Source organism: Drosophila yakuba, chromosome 2L, assembly GCF_016746365.2.
Source record: "Drosophila yakuba strain Tai18E2 chromosome 2L, Prin_Dyak_Tai18E2_2.1, whole genome shotgun sequence".
NCBI lineage: Eukaryota > Metazoa > Arthropoda > Insecta > Diptera > Drosophilidae > Drosophila > Drosophila yakuba.
The window spans coordinates 8,781,895-8,799,856 of record NC_052527.2 but is presented as its reverse complement, the minus strand read 5'-3'; the positions used below and the strand labels follow the sequence as shown (position 1 = coordinate 8,799,856).

Genomic DNA, 17,962 nt, shown 5'->3' with positions numbered 1-17,962 from the left:
TGCCAGTACTGTGCCTTTCGCTGCCTTCCTTCGCTGCCGCCGCTTATCAGTGACTGAAAATGATAAAAACGGCAGAAAAGCCAGGTTAACATTATATTTAATTGGTAGTTCCCTTTCAACCGTCGTGCGGTGCGATTCCCATACTGCAATTAGCTCCGATCCTCGCTGATAATATTCAACTCGGTTAATATCCTTTCGGTCGTAAAAGGAAAAAGGAAATATGCGTGTGATCACAGTCAACCTTTTGATGATGGCAATTATTGCTGGCTCAACTTTTTGGCCAGGTTGGTCACTTTATACCATTATCTAAGAGTGCTACGCAAAGACATTTGATTGAGTAATACAGAGCCTAAAATCCTTGATTGACGGACGTACAAATGGAATTTATCAAGAATTTATGAACTTACTTGGTTCGAAAAACAAGAAAAACTAAAACAACCTAGACACCTTATCTACGTGTTCTCGGAAATTCTAGTCAAAAATAGTGCCATGGACAGTTCCATTATTGAAATTAGTTTTGTGGCCACAAATAGCTGTTAGCCTCCGTATTTGGAATCGGAAAGTGATCAACAATCTTTTTAAAGAAATATGTATACGAATAGTTTAAAAAGCAGCTAAGAGGCTAAAATACATGTATGCAATATGAGGTCATCAAAATTTTAACGATTTTTTAATTAAATATTACATTAAAAGGTTACTATTTAATAGGTTAATATTTATTGTCGAAGCTCAAAAAGATTTTTTTTTACTTATGTATTTTGAGCGCGATTTTTAAGAGCTTTAAATTTGCTTAAACTGTTCATATTAAACTGGCTTTAAAAAATGTGTTTAATTTCTTAAAACTGCTAGTTTTTTAATCTTCATTTCTTTTCATTTTATATTACCCAAACGGGGCTTTCCCTGTAATCTCATTAGCATGATTCACAAGTTCAAAGATAAAAACATCACGTACATTGACCAATTTTAATCGGTTGATAACACAAGGATAATGTATGAACAATATATGTAGTACTCCAGATTAAAATGAGGCCATCGAGTGAAAAGGTTATCTGATGAAGGAAAATTCAAGTACAATAACCTAAAAAGAAGCACACTGCGAGCGTAGAAAGTAGTCAGATTTGCTTGGTGAGGCAATCGGTCCGATGTTATCTTGGTATTTGATTTATCAATCAGAGTTATTGCCCGCTCTTGAGCGACGAATTTTATCTCGTTCGGCCTTCGGCCAACCGGCTCACTCCAACCCATTCAACTGACTCACCTGATTCACCTGTTCACCACCCACGTTTTTTTCAGCGAGTGCCCTGCAATGCTACAGTTGTGTTGGAGATGAGTGCCATGTGGAAACGGTTCCGACGGTCACTTGCACCCTAGATGCCTCTGAAGCATTTGGATTGGATAGAATGGCCGCATTCAATCCGTTCAAACGATCTCTTCTTTCCGTAATGCCACGAGCTGCAGAAGATGTACGTTGGATAATATAGCATAGCATCGTACTAAATGTATTAATAAATCCATGCTTTACACATGACACAGGACTCCACAACTGGATCCACCACAAACGAGGACTCTTCCACAACCTCTTCAGCTTCTTCAACCTCAGGATCTTCAACCGCAGGATCTTCAACCTCCGAATCCACAACAGATTCTTCGACAGCTTCCTCTACCACAAATGGAGATTCGAGCTCCAGCTCATTGGCTTCTTCCACCACAGATTCTTCAACCTCTGATTCTACAACAGATTCATCGAGTTCTTCTTCCACCACAAATGGAGATTCTAGCTCCAGCTCTTTAGCTTCTTCTACGACGGATTCTTCAACCTCCGATTCTACAACCGCTTCATCGACTGCTTCTTCCACCACAATCGGAGATTCTAGCTCCAGCTCTTCAGCTTCTTCCACGACGGATTCTTCAACCTCCGATTCTACAACAGATTCTTCGACAGCCTCCTCCACCACAAATGGAGATTCTAGCTCCAGTTCTTTGGCTTCTTCCTCTACAGAGTCCTCAACCTCCGATTCTACAACGGATTCGTCGACTCCTTCGTCCACCACAGATAATGATTCCACCAGTAGCACGTCGGAATCTTCCACCACCGACTCTTCAACATCCGATTCTACAACAGATTCTTCGACAGCCTCCTCCACCACAGATGAAGATTCCAGCTCCAGCTCTTTGGGTTCTTCCACGACCGATTCCTCAACCTCCGAATCTACAACGGATTCCTCGACTTCTTCCTCCACCACGGATAATGATTCTTCCAGTAGCTCGTCGGCTTCTACAAACACAGATTCGTCATCGTCTGAATCTTCCACCAGCTCTACAACTGCTTCGCCATCTACAAGCCCATCACCCCCAACAAATTACAAGATTGCAGCCTGTTACAGCATCTACAAGGACGGAGGTGAGCACATAGCGTTCTTTGGAACTCGATTGTTGTTCAAGATATTTTATAAAACATTTTCTCTTTTGACCAAACAGTGTTAAATCGCGGCTGTGTTAAGGTGCCCGAAGAACAATCCGGCTGCCAGGCTGTGAAAAATGAACTGGACATAACAGAAGACTCTGCCGATCAATGCGATATCTGTTTGACAGATCGGTGCAATGGAAGCACTAGCCTGAAGGTATCCCTTGGCGCCATGATTCTCCTCTTGGCGATGGGACTTAAGAACGTGCTGTAAGAGATGGTGGGAAAATACTATGAATTATGTAAATACTTGTTAGTAATTTGTATTCATTATTAAATAATAAACGTTTACCTTGTATCACTTTACATACTCTGGAACGAGAGGCTTTTTGCATACTTCGTTATCATGGAGCTTGTTGATTGTTTAATTTTAATTGATTGATGACTTAATCTCATACAGCTATCTTTGATGAAATGAAATTGACTTAAAATATTAAACTATGTTCATTTCGCGAGGCGGAAGAACCTTAGTTTCTTATCTAACATATTTAAAACAAGTCAAAGCACTCAAAATTGGATATAGAGTTCGGCGCCGAGAGCCAGATAAATTCGGCAACGTAAGAAACGACGCGTTACGTGAAACAGACAACGTATTACGAAAAAACTACGTGTATGGTGTTCAATAAGCATATTCAGCAATAGAGAAATTATTTTATTTATTTTTAAAGGCACTTCTTTGCTATTAGTAAATGTTTAATAAATACATATAGTAGATTAAACAATGGTTTTCTATACAGTTTTTAAGTTATATAAAGTATTTAACATACGCACGGAAAGACATATTTACATTCACACAAAATAACACATTCAAAAACATTATGATTACTTAAACTATGATTAGCCAGCTAAATATTCGGTGACAAACACGTGGTAGCTGATTCTCATGAGGAAAGACTGTGATTCTGGCGGTTTTCGAATGCCTGTAATCAATTTAAAAAGTTTTGTTTATTACTTGTTTTTTGTATGCTGAAAAACAAATTAAAAACGAACCTTTTGTGCGATTTTCAGCAGAACCTCATAGGTGGCGTGACCCGTCTGCTTGACCATACCGTGGAACACCTTAGAATCCGCCAGCGTCAGCAGCTCATAGGGCGTTCCGAACTCCACCGCTCTTCCAGCGTCCATCACCAACACTTTGTCCGAGTCCATGATAGTGTGTAAACGATGGGCTATCGTCAGCACAGTGCACTCCTTGAACTTGTTGCGAATGGTGGTTTGAATGAGGCCATCTGTCTGGGGATCCACATTGGCCGTGGCCTCGTCCATGACCAGAATGCGATTCTCACGGAGTATGGCCCGTGCCAAGCAGACCAACTGGCGCTGGCCCACGCTGAAGTTGGTGCCGCCCTCAGTGATTTTGCTCTGCAAGCCACTGGGAAGATCGGCCACCACCTCCTTAAGCTTCACCTCTTCCAGGGAGCGCCACAGCTTTTCATCGCTATACTCGTCAAAGGGATCCAAATTGTATCGCATTGTGCCGGAAAACAGCACGGGTTCCTGGGGTATGATCGAGATTTTGCTGCGCAGGTCATGCAAACCCATATCACTGGTATCTCTCTTGTCTATAAGCACGGATCCATCGTTGTAGGACAGTCGGAAGAGGGCATTAATCAGTGAGGACTTTCCCGCTCCAGTGCGTCCCACGATGCCTACCTTCTCCTTAGGTTTTATTACAAAACTGAGTGACTTGAGCACATTCTCTGACTTTGGATCCGGCGTATATCGCAGGCTCAGCTCGTCGAAAACGATTTTTCCCTGCTCTGGCCAGGACTTTGGTGGCTTCTTATCGGCCGGAGCTTCCAACGCTCCTTCCGGTTTAATATCCTCGTATTCCACCACTCGCTCGACTGCAGTCATTGTATTCTCCAGTTCCGCTGACTGTCGCATTCCCCACTGGACCATGCCCGTCATTCCCATGGCCTGTAAGAACCAGAAAGGTTGGATGAGTCAACAGTCAAATACTAATTCGTTATTACTTACCTGTGTGATTGCCAGTCCCACATCACCTCCGTTCGCGGGAGGAAAGATGAAGAAACTGAGGGTGATGATTGCTATGTAAATCACACAGAAACAGTCAAGCCAATATCCGAAGGCTCGCGAGGTGCTAATGAACATATAAAATGCGGAACTATGCATGTCCTGGTAATTGTCGAACTCCGACTCCAGAACACGTTGGGCTCCAAAGGCACGAATGGTGGACAGACCGGTCAACGAAGCAGCTAAATGCGAGTATACTGGAGACCGGGCTATACGAAACAATTGTATTAAATATAGGTGAAACGTATATTCATAAAGGAGAACTTACTAATTGCTTCCATGCGCTTTACATCCCTTGATGTTTTTAGATAGAAGGTACGAAGTTGATAGAAAATAATTCCCAGTACCACGGTTGGAATAAGAAACAGCGGATTAACAATGGCTATAACAATCACAATGCCAGCAAGTGCGAGAAAAATCTGAATGACATCCATCATCACGGCGGGAAGTATCTCGTCAACTTGTCCCATATCCTTTGAGAAACGATTTAGAATGCGCCCAGATGGATTCGTATTGAAAAAGTACATGGCAGCTCGGGTAATGCCGCGAAACATGGAGTTGTGCAGACGTATTGAGGCTTTCATGGCTAGATTGAAGAATAAAAACGAGCGAGCCACGGTCACCAGAATGGTCAGTACTGTGATCACTGTGAATATATAAGTATCCAGCATTTCAGCGTCCACGGATAGTCCAATTTCACGTAACCATGTCGACAAGCGAGGTTCAAGTTCCGCAGAGCGAGTTGTATCATTATTATCTGCACGGTAAGCAACATTGCCCTTTTTCGTTACCCTAAAATAAAAAAAAATATATATATAATATATATTCAACATCTCTAAAGCAATTCCTTACCAATATGACAGAAAATAGTCACCCAGAGAGGCAAGTCCTTGCGAAAGAACACAGAAGGCCATCATCACGAAGAAGGCGAAAAAACCGCCACCGGCTTTGAAGTATTTGCCGTACAACCGCAGTCCGATTTGACCAGCCTCCTGGCGTTCCTGGTTGTTAGCTTGCTCCGCCTCGAGGTCATCCATACACGAATCCGCCATGGAAAGCAGGGATTGTTCGCTGTTGCGTCGCTGGTCCGAATGGCTATGAGTGTAGCTGCCCGATCGCGACCTCGATCGCTCCTCCGATTGCTCATCCCGTTCTGGATCGGCTAGCATGGTGGCGAAGTCCAATCCGGATTCGCGTAGCGACTCGTAGGTACCCACGGCACTGACATGACCTTTGTCCATAATGACAATTTGATCGGCGTGCTGCAAGAACTGGAGCTGATGTGTGGCCAATATAACGATTCGCTCGCGTAGATAGCCACGCATGCACTGCTCGAAGAGGTGTCGCGCCACATGGGTGTCCACTGCACTAAGTGGATCATCCAGTAGGTAAATGGAAGTCTCCCGATAAACAGCCCTTGCCAAACTGATTCTCGCCTTTTGGCCACCTGACAGGGAAGCTCCCCGCTCACCAACTATAGTTTTATCCTTGAATGGAAGCAGTTCGAAATCTCGCTCTAGGGCACACTTCTTTACCACCCTAGCGTATCGACGACGATCCATGGGCTGGCCAAAGAGAATATTTTGCCGCACAGTGCCAGAAAAGAGCCACGGTTCTTGGGAAGCGTACGACATGGAGCCATTAACCTTTATCTCGCCAGACTCTGCGGGCAGTTCACCTAGGATGGCTTGGATGAGACTGGATTTACCAGATCCCGTGCGTCCGACGATACCCAGCATGGTGCCAGGCTGAACACGAAGGTTTACCCCGTTAAGCGAGTAATCAGGGGAGTTAACATCCCATTTGGCCATAAGTCCGTTTATAGAGATTCCCGCCTCCGACAACTTGGCGTTCTCATTGATAGTGGCAATTGGTGGTCCCAAAAGCTTATCCTCAGCTTCGTCGCGTTCCTCATCTCCATCGGCATGAACTGTTTCCTGATTGCTGCCTTGGAAATCCTCAGTAAGATCCACGCTCATATCCATAACATTGGTCTCATCGGACTGCATATACTTCTGAACACGCTTAATGGACACCAGGGTCTCCGCCATCTGGGAAATGCCTTGTGGAAAGAATACCGTCATAGTGGTACGCAGAATATTGTAATAGGCTGTGATCAAGAAGGCCACTTCCGGGGTCAGGAACGTTCCAAGCAGCACATATCCAACTAAACTCAGGAAAATGGAGACTCGCGTCAGGAATATGATGAAGGATAGCAGTATTCCCCGGATGTAGGACACATGGCGAATGGCATTTATCTCCTTCTTACGCGCAAAGGCCACCATATGTTCGAATGGCAGTTCCCATGCGTACATTTTGATCACTTGAATGCCCGAGATGATTTCGTTCATCATTCGAACCCTTTCGTCCGTGCGTAGAGCAGTTCTGAGTCGAAGAACCGATGTTCTCTTTCCCAGATACGCCTGCAGGGGGATAAACAGCAACATGAAGGCCACACCAAACACAGCAGCGATTCCAATCTGTAAAAATGTTTGGGTTTGTTATTCGGTGTTCGTTAGGGTTCAAGAGATTATCGCTTTGCTCACCCTACAATACATCAGGTACGTGATAAAGATGGTCTCCAGCGGTCCCACCCACAAGTAGTGTACGAATATGGTAGCCAGATCCAGACGTCCCACGTCGTTTGACATAAGGTTCACCACATGTCCAGCCGTGGTGTTGCCCAGCGCCGACTTACTCAGCCGCAGCGCCTTGCGATAGATCATGCTGCACATACCAACGCGCATCTTGAGTCCTGCGAAAATGTAAGCATTTTTTTAAGTAACTTTGATAGCAAATAGTATATGATAATAATAAATTTAAGGGTTAAAGTCCTCATTATTGTAAATAAAGTTTCAACGTGTACCATTTAACAACAAGGCACTAAGTGGGCCGCAGATTACCTAATTAAATCCGGATTGTTAATTTTTTGTCTCTTTTTTATCTATGCCGACATCATTTAAACTGAGTTAGGGGTTTTACCCAATAGAGTAATTAAGACATTCTATAATAACTAACAACGTTAAGCGGGCATAAATTATCTTTTAGTTTGTTAGCTCCTACTATGATATAATAGGTGTTAATAATATATTATATAATATTACTTAATTTAAAATGCATAGCTAAAACTTATGAACTAAATAAAAAAGTAAACCTTGCGACTCACCCACATGCATTGTGCCCAACATATACGGATGCATTATGATGACATTGAGGGCACTGCACAGGATCACTCCAGCAGCATAGTAATAGGCCGACTCAATGGAGTCCCCGCCATGTGTATAGTAGGAGATGAGTTTTAGCAGGAAGATTGGCTGAAGCGTTCGGAGACCCAATTCCAGCAGGAAGAGCACCAAGCCTAGAAGGGCGAAGTACCAGCCGAAAACCCGCAAAAGGGCTCGTAGCAAATTTGGTTTTCCCTTGGTCTTCTCAAGTTCCAACTCCCAGGAAGCGCACAATTTGTTCCCCAGAGTCTCTGGAAAAATTGCACAAATTAACACAGTTTAATCGCAGATAAGGGACTCAATAAATTCGGATTACGAAAACAATGATTACCCAGAGACACAGTTATCAATTTGGGAAAAGAAATACAAATACAAAATCACAAAACAATTGAAGGCATCAAGCGAATCAATTAAGACGGTCAACGAACATACTATGTACAATGTACATGCATCGATCAGTAAAATTAATTGTTCCCGTGATAACTACACACAGTGCGTCCGGAAAATGTAAGTCTGATTGAAGTAAAGACATTTGGAGTGATCACTTTTTTATCTAATGTCGTTGATACACCACTATGACTTGCACAGATAAAAATAAATCTCCATTGATGTATTTATGCTCAAATCAATTTGGAATTTCGCAATTCACCATTAGGTGAATCATAATCACAATTTCACCATACCCGATTTGTGCTCTTTCAAGGCCCTATAAAGATCCTGGGTATCCAATGTGCGCTTCCGACCCTTGATAAAAGTGGGCATGGTGTACCTATATACATTGTTAATTAATAAAAACAAATCATTAATATGTTTAAGTTAAATGTATGTTACTATGCTTACCAGAAACATGCTGCCGAAATAAAATTTGAATGTTCCCGGGGATTTTCCGGCAAATCTGCCGTTTTCAGCGACTGCATGTTGTACTCCCTTCAAAGAAACTAAATTAAAAGGCGGTATAAGTAAGCAGCGGAATAGATAAATAATGAACCGAGCTGTATTGGATAAGGGAAATATGTAATTCTGCTGAGTGGTTCTAAAACAAAAGTCGATATGAGCACAAACACGACACATCTTAATCAAACAAACATTGCCGTTTCATTTATCAACAGTACGTATTGACGTTGGCTTGACGACTCCAAGAAAGTCGACGTACTTTTTATTTTTTAGTGGAAAACCCATTGGTTTGGGTGCTTAGGAATGGTTAATGTGTCACTGCTCATGAGTTTGTAGTTCGTCATGATAGGGCTTGCTGTAATGACAGGCCCAGGGAATCAGCAAGTTGAAGAGGGGTTTGGTTCCCTAAAACCAAACACGCGTTTGCCATTTCGTAGTACAGTGAATACCTGGTAGAAGTGCATGTAACATGGTTTACAGTCTAAAGTTACATAGTCGTTTTTTTCAATTACTGAAGAGATATTTGGTTCATATTTATTTATTTATAATTTTTAGCTTTGAGGTGACTAATTTCATACTTGAAAAATAACACTTGTTTTCGAATTTCCTTAGCAATGTAGCACAACATTTTTGGGTTTTCATTAATTTCATCAGGCGGCGAAAAGATCAACTTCTTATTTATGAACAACTATTAAAGATTCCAAAAATAGCTCCTGTTTGCCGGCTTTTTTATATCCTGCTACATATAAGCTCTGTTACTTAACAGTTAGACAGTCCACATATGTTGTAATACGATTGTCTTCCAACTGGGATCCACTGTAATTGTCTGATTCTCACTCTCTCCCTGTTCCACTCACACCCGCCCAGAATAAGCACTTTGAGCATTTACCGTTTAGCCATTCGGAATATAAGTATATTTGTATGTACGTACAAATGTACGTTAATAAATATATATTTATGTGCGGGTGTGCGAGACGTACCACGTTTTTGGTGGCACAAGAAAAAGGGAAACTTTTAGCCAAGTGAACAAATGCAAATACACATTACATTTATCGGCCAACAAACAATAATTGCGCACAGATAAAGGTCGCATCGATGGTTTTTCGTTTGTCTGTAAATTATCTAATCACATGGATTTTTTCAGGCACACAAATTACCAAGCAATCGCGGCGAGCATACAATTAAAATAATTGCCATTGCTTGCGAATCCCATGTACTACGTACTTTTGTTTCAATATTGTTTACATTCAACAATATGGTTATTGTTGCTGGCGAACGTGAGAAAATCGCGATAGAAGACCCGGCAAATCAACACAAACTATATACAGATGTTGTAAATAATAAAACAAACTTCGGTCCGAGCGCCAGAAAGAGCAGCAGGCTACTGAATGCTGAATTCGGAACACTGGCGACTTCGGTTTTCGGCGGCTATCGGCTCTAAATACGAAATGCGCCCCCAACCCCAGGAGTTCGCGAACTACAGTGGACTCTGCCTAGCAGGAACCATCATAGTTACTCCTTCCCTCTTTTATTAATAATTAATTTTTGAAACTGGTAGAGGAGTTTGAAATGTGATCAGTACTCTACATAGTACTTTGCCATATACAACACTTTATCTATTAGCAGTACCTTATCTCATATATTTCTCTGATCTGAGAGCGCACTGTGCAAAAGCATTATCGTTCAATTCTTTTTCATCTTTCAAGACAAACTCCAATTCGAATTGAGCATGAAACCATCCATAAAACCATATTTCATATATACAACATACATACACACGTATGTACGTATCTACATATGAACACATATGTATATATTAGACAAATTTAAAGTATACAGTATACAGTATCAAGCTATATATTTGTGTGAATTCACAATTTTAATCTAATTAGGATTATTGCCAATAATCTATAACTAAAGCGCGATTACACAAAATTATCAATGATAATCAGTCATGATTATTTGTAAATTAACCCCATCCCATGTAATGAATATGTATCTTACATGGAAAAGTAGTGTAAATTTTATGTAAGAAAATGTTAAATCAGACACAAAAATTCCTCCGCCATTCATGTTACCAAAGTAGCACTGTACAATTCTTACCTGTGTGCTACTCCCTATAATGTGGCACATACATACAACCACCACTTGCTCATAAATAAGTATACAGATTCTTGCAAATAATCATGCAACAAGTGACTGAATGAGAGTAGAACATTCCAATTTCGTTTTTAGACTGTTTTCAAAATTATTGAGCCCAATGCCATTGCAAAATTTTAAACACTTCCTGATTCGAAATTAAAATTTAAAGACACCAAAATTAATGATGGTAATATAGCACTTCATTCACCATTTTAACTTCAGCTCTATAATTCTTTATGCCTTGGACCTCAATCAAGACATTAAACATACACACAGCGCTCTTTCAAACCGAATTTATGAAATTGTTCCTACAAATTTTCGGTAGGAGACTTGGCTGCACTTGTTTATTAAGCTGTATCAGCCTTTAGGTTATTATTTCACCGAGCTGCAATCTTATTGGGGCTGCCACATAATTCGAATCATAGCAAAGTTCAAAAACTAAGGGTATCTTGAGTCCTTTTGGTTTTGAAAATCAAATCCACAATCTCCAAGTAAATAAGCTGCGCAGCAATTGTTTTGTCTATAAAATAGTTCCGATTTCCAGTTTTATTTGTTGGGTTTATTTGTTGTACATTGATGGAAATGTAGGACCCCGCAAGACTTGAAAGCAAACTACCAACTAGCGAATCAAGGACTTAGGCAACCAAGGCGGAGGCGGTGCTCGACTCGTATTTCCAGTTGGGCGGCAGGACGCTCTTGGTCTTGTAGTAACGGGCCAGACGGTGGATCCTGGACTCGACCAGAATCAGACGGAACTTGCCGTCCTTGTCCTTGCGGTTGCGCTCCAAGTGCTTGCGGATGGCGACGGCCTTCTTGATCATATGGTACAGATCCTCGGGAATGTCGGGCTTGAGACCCACCGACTTCATGATGCGCAGGATCTTGTTTCCGTTGACGAAACGCACCTGGGCAACTCCGTGCGAGTCACGCAGGATGATGCCTGTGAAAACCGGAATCGGGATTAACATAACCTCAAACAACAACATACTCGGAAACACTCACCGATTTTGGAGGGAGTCAGACCCTTCTTGCCCAGCTTCTTGATCTGGTCCTTAACATCCTCGGCGTTCAGTTTCAGCCAGGATGGGACAGTGCGTCTGTAGGGGAGGGCTGATTGGGAAATACCCTTGCTGCGAACGAAATACACAATTGTTAGTACGCGTTTATGGCGGCGCCTGTCAAACACGAATACGTCTGCACCATGTGCTTGCCTTTGCGGTCGGTAATTAACCCACTAAAACCCCCGGAAAATTTCATTTGATACATCCATTCGTTCGTCCCGCACGGCAGACACATTTTGCATGCATTCAGGTTGACACACCGTCATCGGAAACAATAAAAAATTGCATTTTTACCCAGGAGCGTGCATACGACCCATCTTGATAGTCTAGTTTTTGACACCGAAAAGAAGGTGGAGACTTTTGGCACGTTGACAGCTCTACGATTGTGGAGACCTGTCAAAGCAACTATCGATAAGGGGAGGGTAAGCGATATTTTTTTGTAAATCGCGTACAATATGTTATGATATTCAAATCAATAAATTACGAGACTTCTTTGGTCTTATTTATGCCGAACTCTTAGCTTTGTCTTTTAAATTTCATTAATTCGGATTTCGATACCTGAATACTATCGTTAGCTAAACTCTACATAAACACAGGAGTGCTTTGGAAAGGTTTCATTTCTTAAAGCACGCTAAACGGTCACATTATTGTTTTCGGACCAAGAATTTGCCATTAAAATGCATTTAAATAAATATAGTGAACTAGTTGAGCGGCTTGAGAACGAGGAATTCGAGGTGACTGTTTATTAAATATATTCACTCTATATGGAATATTAGAAACCGCTATTTTCACAGCAAGTCGAACTCGGAGCAGATGTCTACCAGCAATTACTTGCTATTTATCTTTACCAAAACAAACTGTAAGTGATAGACATTAAAAGGATGCATATTTTAATCTTATGCTATAGGGCCGATGCCAAGTTGTTGTGGATGCGAGTTCCGGGTAAACTAAAGGAGGACAAGGAACTGATGCAGCTGAACCTGCTCAATATCGCCCTTCAGAACAATAACTATGCCGATTTCTTCAGAAACATCAAGTATGAGTGGTCCGAAAGAGTAAAGTCACCTGTAGAGGATCTTCTAAGTACGGCTATTCCTAAAAATATTAATAATTGCTTAAAAAACTCTTAATGTATCTACTCAGATAAGCAACGCGAGGAGCTGTTCAAACTGATGGGCAGTGCCTATGTATCCATTTACCAGCACAATCTACTGGAACTGTCACTAATGTCGGAGGATGAACTAAAACATGCATGTGCGGCTTTAAATTGGACTGAGGAACTGGACGGCGACCGGGTGATCCTGAAGCCAAAGGTTCAGGAAGCACCGCCAACTCGTGGAAACGATGACCAATTGCTTAAGTTGACCGAGTTTGTAACCTTCCTGGAGAATTAGGCCTCAATAAATTTCATTACTTTTATTTGGTTGTGTTTATGTTTATAATTTTCTTTTTGTATATATTTGCACAAAAGTTATGGTCACACAGCCTTTTTTTTGGCTAAAAAGAAAAATCCTCGATTATTATAGTTAAATCAATATGAACTGTTAGATAAATAAACTGACGCCATTGGGTTTTGCACCAATTAGCTTTTGGAAGAGTGTTAAAATTTATTTTTGTGAAAATAGGACTCGGTAATTATAAATTCCAGGTCATTTCTAGAGTTATTTTAACATGTTCTTGGGCAAATTTTTTAAGGATAATTCTAATATTCTTTTGCAGTTAAATTAAAAATATATTAAGAAGTCTATCGATGGAACTACCCACACACCGATAGTGTCGAATAATCATCGATTTGTGTTCCACCTCTACCGTTGTGTCACTTAAGGAAAAAAATATTAATTTGCACCAACGGCGTACATTTTTCAATCGAAAAGAAGAGCAATCAGAGGATAATTGTCTGGATTATTTGAAAATTTAAGACGACGGAATAGAGTATCTTGCGAAATTATTTTGTACCCTTAAACAAGTGAATTGCGAATCGCCAGAGGGCCAAATCGAAATCTCGTCGATTGCCTGAAGAATAGAAAAACCGATTTTCAGTGCGTTTGTGTGTGAGCAGCAGCAACAGCGGAAAAAATGGCAGCGAGTGACAAATCGGTCGACGATTCACTATATCCCATTGCGGTCCTAATCGATGAACTGAAGAACGAGGATGTTCAGGTTTGTCATGTTCTAAAACCCCAAATCCAATTGTGTCTCACGAAGAATCTGCAGAAATATTCAAGTGCTTAAATTTTGGGGTAGCGTGCCCACACTCCCTGCTTTATGTGCGATTGTGTTTGTGCAAAAATGCTTCACTGTGTGCGTGTGTGTATGTTTGTGTGCATGGGCATTTGTGTTGGTGCGAGTGTGTGCATCGAAATTATACCAAATTTCGATATACACAAGATTAGCGCTTTGCGAAATAACATAAAGAGAACTTACTGTAATCAATTAATTGCAATTATCGGTAAACTTATTTATCCACTCTTTATTTATTTATCCACTTATTATCCTTCATATATATATGTATGTATGCATGCATATATATAAGTTTATACGCATTTGCTATTTGCGAAAACAATTAACAATTGCGTGCTTTAAAAATAGAACAACTTCAATCAATAGTAATGCCATTACTGATGTTAAAATGAGATAGTAAGAAGGAATTATCTCATTACATCGAACAATCTAATCTCTAATCTTATCTCAAAAAGCTATCTTAATATTTTTTATTTGTATTTTGAAAATTATTATATTATCGCTTTATTAAAACTGTGAGGTGTTGGTAGACCACACCTTTTATTTAAATAAAACTAACATCAGCCCAATAAAAAATAACCTCAAAATCGTACAATTAGTTACTCATTTATCCTACATGTGATCACCGCATTTAAATAAGTTTTTTCAATCTTCTTCCTCTCCCGAAACAGCTGCGATTGAACTCCATCAAGAAGCTGTCCACCATTGCCCTCGCTTTGGGCGAGGAGCGCACACGGTCCGAGTTGATACCCTTCCTCACCGAGACCATATACGATGAGGACGAGGTGTTGCTGGCCCTGGCCGACCAACTGGGCAACTTTACAAGTAAGCATATAAATAGCACATCCATCCACGAAATATTTCCAACCATTGCCGTTACTTCCCAGGTCTCGTTGGCGGAGCAGAGTTTGCCATGTACTTGATTCCGCCCCTCGAGAGTTTGGCCACCGTAGAGGAAACCGTAGTGCGAGACAAGGCTGTAGAATCTCTGCGCACTGTGGCCGCTGAGCACAGCGCCCAGGATCTGGAGATCCATGTGGTGCCGACATTGCAGCGCCTGGTTTCCGGTGACTGGTTCACCTCACGCACCTCTGCTTGCGGCCTCTTCTCGGTCTGCTATCCACGCGTCACGCAGCCAGTGAAGGCCGAGCTGCGCGCCAACTTCCGAAAGCTCTGCCAGGATGAGACACCCATGGTGCGCCGTGCAGCAGCCAACAAGCTGGGCGAGTTTGCCAAGGTCGTTGAGACCGAGTATCTGAAATCAGACTTGATTCCCAACTTCGTTCAGCTCGCACAGGATGATCAGGTAAGCAAATACATTTCAAGGGAAATATAATGGAATGATTAATTACATTTTAAATAATTAAAATATTAATCCTAACCTATTTTCCAGGACTCTGTTCGTCTGCTGGCTGTAGAGGCTTGCGTCAGCATTGCCCAGCTGCTGCCCCAGGATGATGTAGAGCACGTAAGTTGCTTAGCACCAAAATCATGAATACCGTGGCTTACACAAAATATTCATTTATAGCTGGTCCTCCCCACGCTGCGCCAGTGCGCCAGCGACTCTTCATGGAGGGTGCGTTACATGGTAGCCGAGAAGTTTGTTGATCTGCAAAAGGCTGTGGGTCCGGAGATAACTCGAGTGGACTTGGTGCCTGCCTTCCAGTATTTGCTCAAGGATGCCGAGGCCGAGGTTCGCGCAGCAGTGGCGACCAAAGTGAAGGACTTTTGCGCCAATCTGGATAAGGCCAACCAGGTGCAAATCATCCTAAGTTCCATTTTACCCTATGTGCGCGATCTTGTCTCCGACCCCAACCCTCATGTGAAGTCAGCTCTGGCGTCAGTAATCATGGGCTTGAGTCCCATGCTGGGCGCCTATCAGACTGTGGAGCAATTGCTGCCCTTGTTCCTTATTCAACTCAAGGATGAGTGCCCAGAAGTGCGCCTTAACATCATCTCAAACCTGGATTGCGTTAACGACGTCATCGGCATCCAGCAATTGTCACAGTCGCTTCTGCCCGCCATCGTCGAGCTGGCCGAAGACTCCAAGTGGCGTGTGCGTCTAGCCATCATCGAGTACATGCCTGCTCTGGCCGGTCAGTTGGGTCAGGAATTCTTCGACCAAAAACTGCGCGGTCTCTGCATGGGATGGCTCAACGATCACGTGTACGCCATTCGTGAGGCAGCTACCCTTAACATGAAGAAGCTCGTCGAGCAGTTCGGAGCTCCCTGGGCCGAACAAGCCATAATTCCAATGATCCTGGTTATGTCGCGCAATAAGAACTATTTGCACAGTAAGTTTTCGAATTGAAATTGTGATGATCAATATATGATGATGGTTTTTGTGATTTTAAGGAATGACTTGCTTGTTCTGCCTGAACGTTTTGGCAGAGGTCTGCGGCACAGATATCACCACCAAGTTGCTGCTGCCCACAGTTCTCCTGCTTGCCGCTGATCCCGTTGCCAATGTTCGATTCAACGTGGCAAAGACCCTGCAGAAGATCTCGCCCTTCCTGGAGGCCAGCGTCATTGATGCCCAAGTAAAGCCCACACTAGACAAACTGAATGCAGACACAGATGTGGACGTCAAGCATTTTGCTGCACAGGCCATCGCCGGCATAGCTGCAGGTAAGCATTAAACGGTCTGATACAATTTTGCGGCTTGACAGGGGTTCAAAGTACAAAGCTTTAATAAGGGCAAACGCGCTATATTATTGAATTTTTAAAACACACATCAGATTTCATTACGACACGTTTTACACGTAGACAAGCAGGGATTCAGAAAGTTACACGAACATTACATGTGAATAAATGTCCGTTAGTGCTAAGGCTTTAATTTTGCAATCCTGCCGTAGAAATGGAACTGAATGTGTTTAGAACGGCAATTCCGCCTTGCATGGGTGCGAAGATTGAGGCGGCAATGGACTCAAAGCTGATCGTGGAACCGCCCCGGCAGCTGGAGGCAGCTGACAATGACATTTTGCAGGAGATGAATGGCACGGCAGCGGAGCCGCCCAAGCTTGACTCGGAATGTTAGAGGATGAGTAGCCAACCACATGACGTGTGATGTGCCTCCCGCTGTCTCCAGCCAGTTCCACAGCCAATGTGTTTAATCCTCCCCGTCATGACCGTATTTACATTTGATTGTTTGTTTGTTCAAGATAACGAAGCTAGATGTCCGATCTGATTAAAGTGCGAGTGCAGTGGATCAAGTCTTAACCGATACTAATGTTGTACCATATTTTTCTGTCTCTTTCCCGGTATCATCACCACCACCACGTGGTTATCTCTCCATCATCCCACTATGTGTTCGTCTGCAATAATGTATTTTGTATATTTGTTAACAGCGTAATCAACCTTCTTGCATCTTTTTTTATTCTATTTTTAAAACTGTATGTATTTAACGCCGGCAACAAAACATATTATGTAGCAACAACACTTAAGAACGGAAAATTGTAGTGGATCCCGGAAGGTGTTAAACGCTGCAGCCGATGCTGGATGAGGGATGGATGAAGCCAGGAGTCAGAGGAAACAAAGATTTGGAGTAGCGCCGCCAAGGCCGGCCAGCATGGGAGGAGACCCACTAAACGCGACACACAACTAAACATTACTACTTACATACTTATATTATATATAAATTACCATAGACATAAAGATCATTATTAAAAACATTTGTAGAGTTTGGAACATTTGATCGCATCTGAATGCAAAAATAAAATTGTAGTGAAACAATATCACAAGTCTTAATGAACTGCTTAAAACGGAGGAAATGTAACTCAACAAAAGCTGAAGCTGAATTCATTTAACTTCTGCTATTTAATATCAATTGATTGATTTGTTTAAGAGTCAAATTCTTATAAATCCCAATTTTATAAAGAAAATTAAAAATATCTCGTACA

The 17,962-nt window shown here is 42.0% G+C and overlaps 5 protein-coding genes across 8 annotated transcripts; 3 read left to right on the top strand and 2 right to left on the bottom strand.

The window, feature by feature from the left end:
• Window positions 1-98: 98 nt before the first annotated feature.
• On the top strand, window positions 99-2,770 carry LOC6527702 (uncharacterized protein DDB_G0271670). The gene is made up of 4 exons (XM_002088750.4): window positions 99-284; window positions 1,294-1,463; window positions 1,534-2,401; window positions 2,479-2,770. The coding sequence occupies exons 1-4, from the start codon at window positions 221-223 to the stop codon at window positions 2,676-2,678; spliced, it is 1,302 nt and encodes a 433-aa protein (XP_002088786.3). The 5' UTR covers window positions 99-220; the 3' UTR covers window positions 2,679-2,770.
• A 305-nt stretch (window positions 2,771-3,075) lies between these two features.
• LOC6527703 (probable multidrug resistance-associated protein lethal(2)03659) lies at window positions 3,076-10,002 on the bottom strand. Of its 2 annotated transcripts, none has more exons than XM_002088751.4 (10): window positions 9,844-10,002; window positions 8,566-8,663; window positions 8,409-8,494; window positions 7,668-7,976; window positions 7,048-7,256; window positions 5,354-6,981; window positions 4,770-5,293; window positions 4,445-4,710; window positions 3,455-4,384; window positions 3,076-3,384 (listed from the first exon to the last, which is right to left on the bottom strand). In XM_002088751.4, the coding sequence occupies exons 2-10, from the start codon at window positions 8,640-8,642 to the stop codon at window positions 3,346-3,348; spliced, it is 4,068 nt and encodes a 1,355-aa protein (XP_002088787.1). In that variant the 5' UTR covers window positions 8,643-8,663; window positions 9,844-10,002; the 3' UTR covers window positions 3,076-3,345. The 2 variants fall into 2 exon arrangements, with proteins under 2 accessions (XP_002088787.1, XP_039226635.1); XM_039370701.2 differs by lacking the exon at window positions 9,844-10,002 and adding an exon at window positions 9,777-9,795.
• A 1,270-nt stretch (window positions 10,003-11,272) lies between these two features.
• On the bottom strand, window positions 11,273-12,227 carry LOC6527704 (40S ribosomal protein S13). Its single transcript, XM_002088752.3, has 3 exons — window positions 12,117-12,227; window positions 11,764-11,891; window positions 11,273-11,701 (listed from the first exon to the last, which is right to left on the bottom strand). Exons 1-3 carry the CDS (start codon window positions 12,137-12,139, stop codon window positions 11,397-11,399), a joined length of 456 nt encoding a protein of 151 aa, XP_002088788.1. The 5' UTR covers window positions 12,140-12,227; the 3' UTR covers window positions 11,273-11,396.
• Window positions 12,228-12,409: 182 nt separating this feature from the next.
• On the top strand, window positions 12,410-13,241 carry LOC6527705 (COP9 signalosome complex subunit 8). The gene is made up of 4 exons (XM_002088753.3): window positions 12,410-12,556; window positions 12,617-12,681; window positions 12,730-12,905; window positions 12,966-13,241. Exons 1-4 carry the CDS (start codon window positions 12,500-12,502, stop codon window positions 13,214-13,216), a joined length of 549 nt encoding a protein of 182 aa, XP_002088789.1. The 5' UTR covers window positions 12,410-12,499; the 3' UTR covers window positions 13,217-13,241.
• A 381-nt stretch (window positions 13,242-13,622) lies between these two features.
• LOC6527706 (serine/threonine-protein phosphatase PP2A 65 kDa regulatory subunit) lies at window positions 13,623-17,797 on the top strand. 3 transcript variants are annotated; one of them, XM_039370702.1, is made up of 8 exons: window positions 13,624-13,982; window positions 14,735-14,888; window positions 14,951-15,369; window positions 15,457-15,531; window positions 15,592-16,357; window positions 16,419-16,691; window positions 17,411-17,455; window positions 17,523-17,797. In XM_039370702.1, exons 1-7 carry the CDS (start codon window positions 13,899-13,901, stop codon window positions 17,413-17,415), a joined length of 1,776 nt encoding a protein of 591 aa, XP_039226636.1. In that variant the 5' UTR covers window positions 13,624-13,898; the 3' UTR covers window positions 17,416-17,455; window positions 17,523-17,797. The 3 variants fall into 3 exon arrangements, with proteins under 3 accessions (XP_015053783.1, XP_039226636.1, XP_002088790.1); XM_015198297.3 differs by lacking the exon at window positions 17,523-17,797 and having other exon boundaries at window positions 13,623-13,982; window positions 16,919-17,504; XM_002088754.3 differs by having other exon boundaries at window positions 17,411-17,797.
• Window positions 17,798-17,962: the final 165 nt, after the last annotated feature.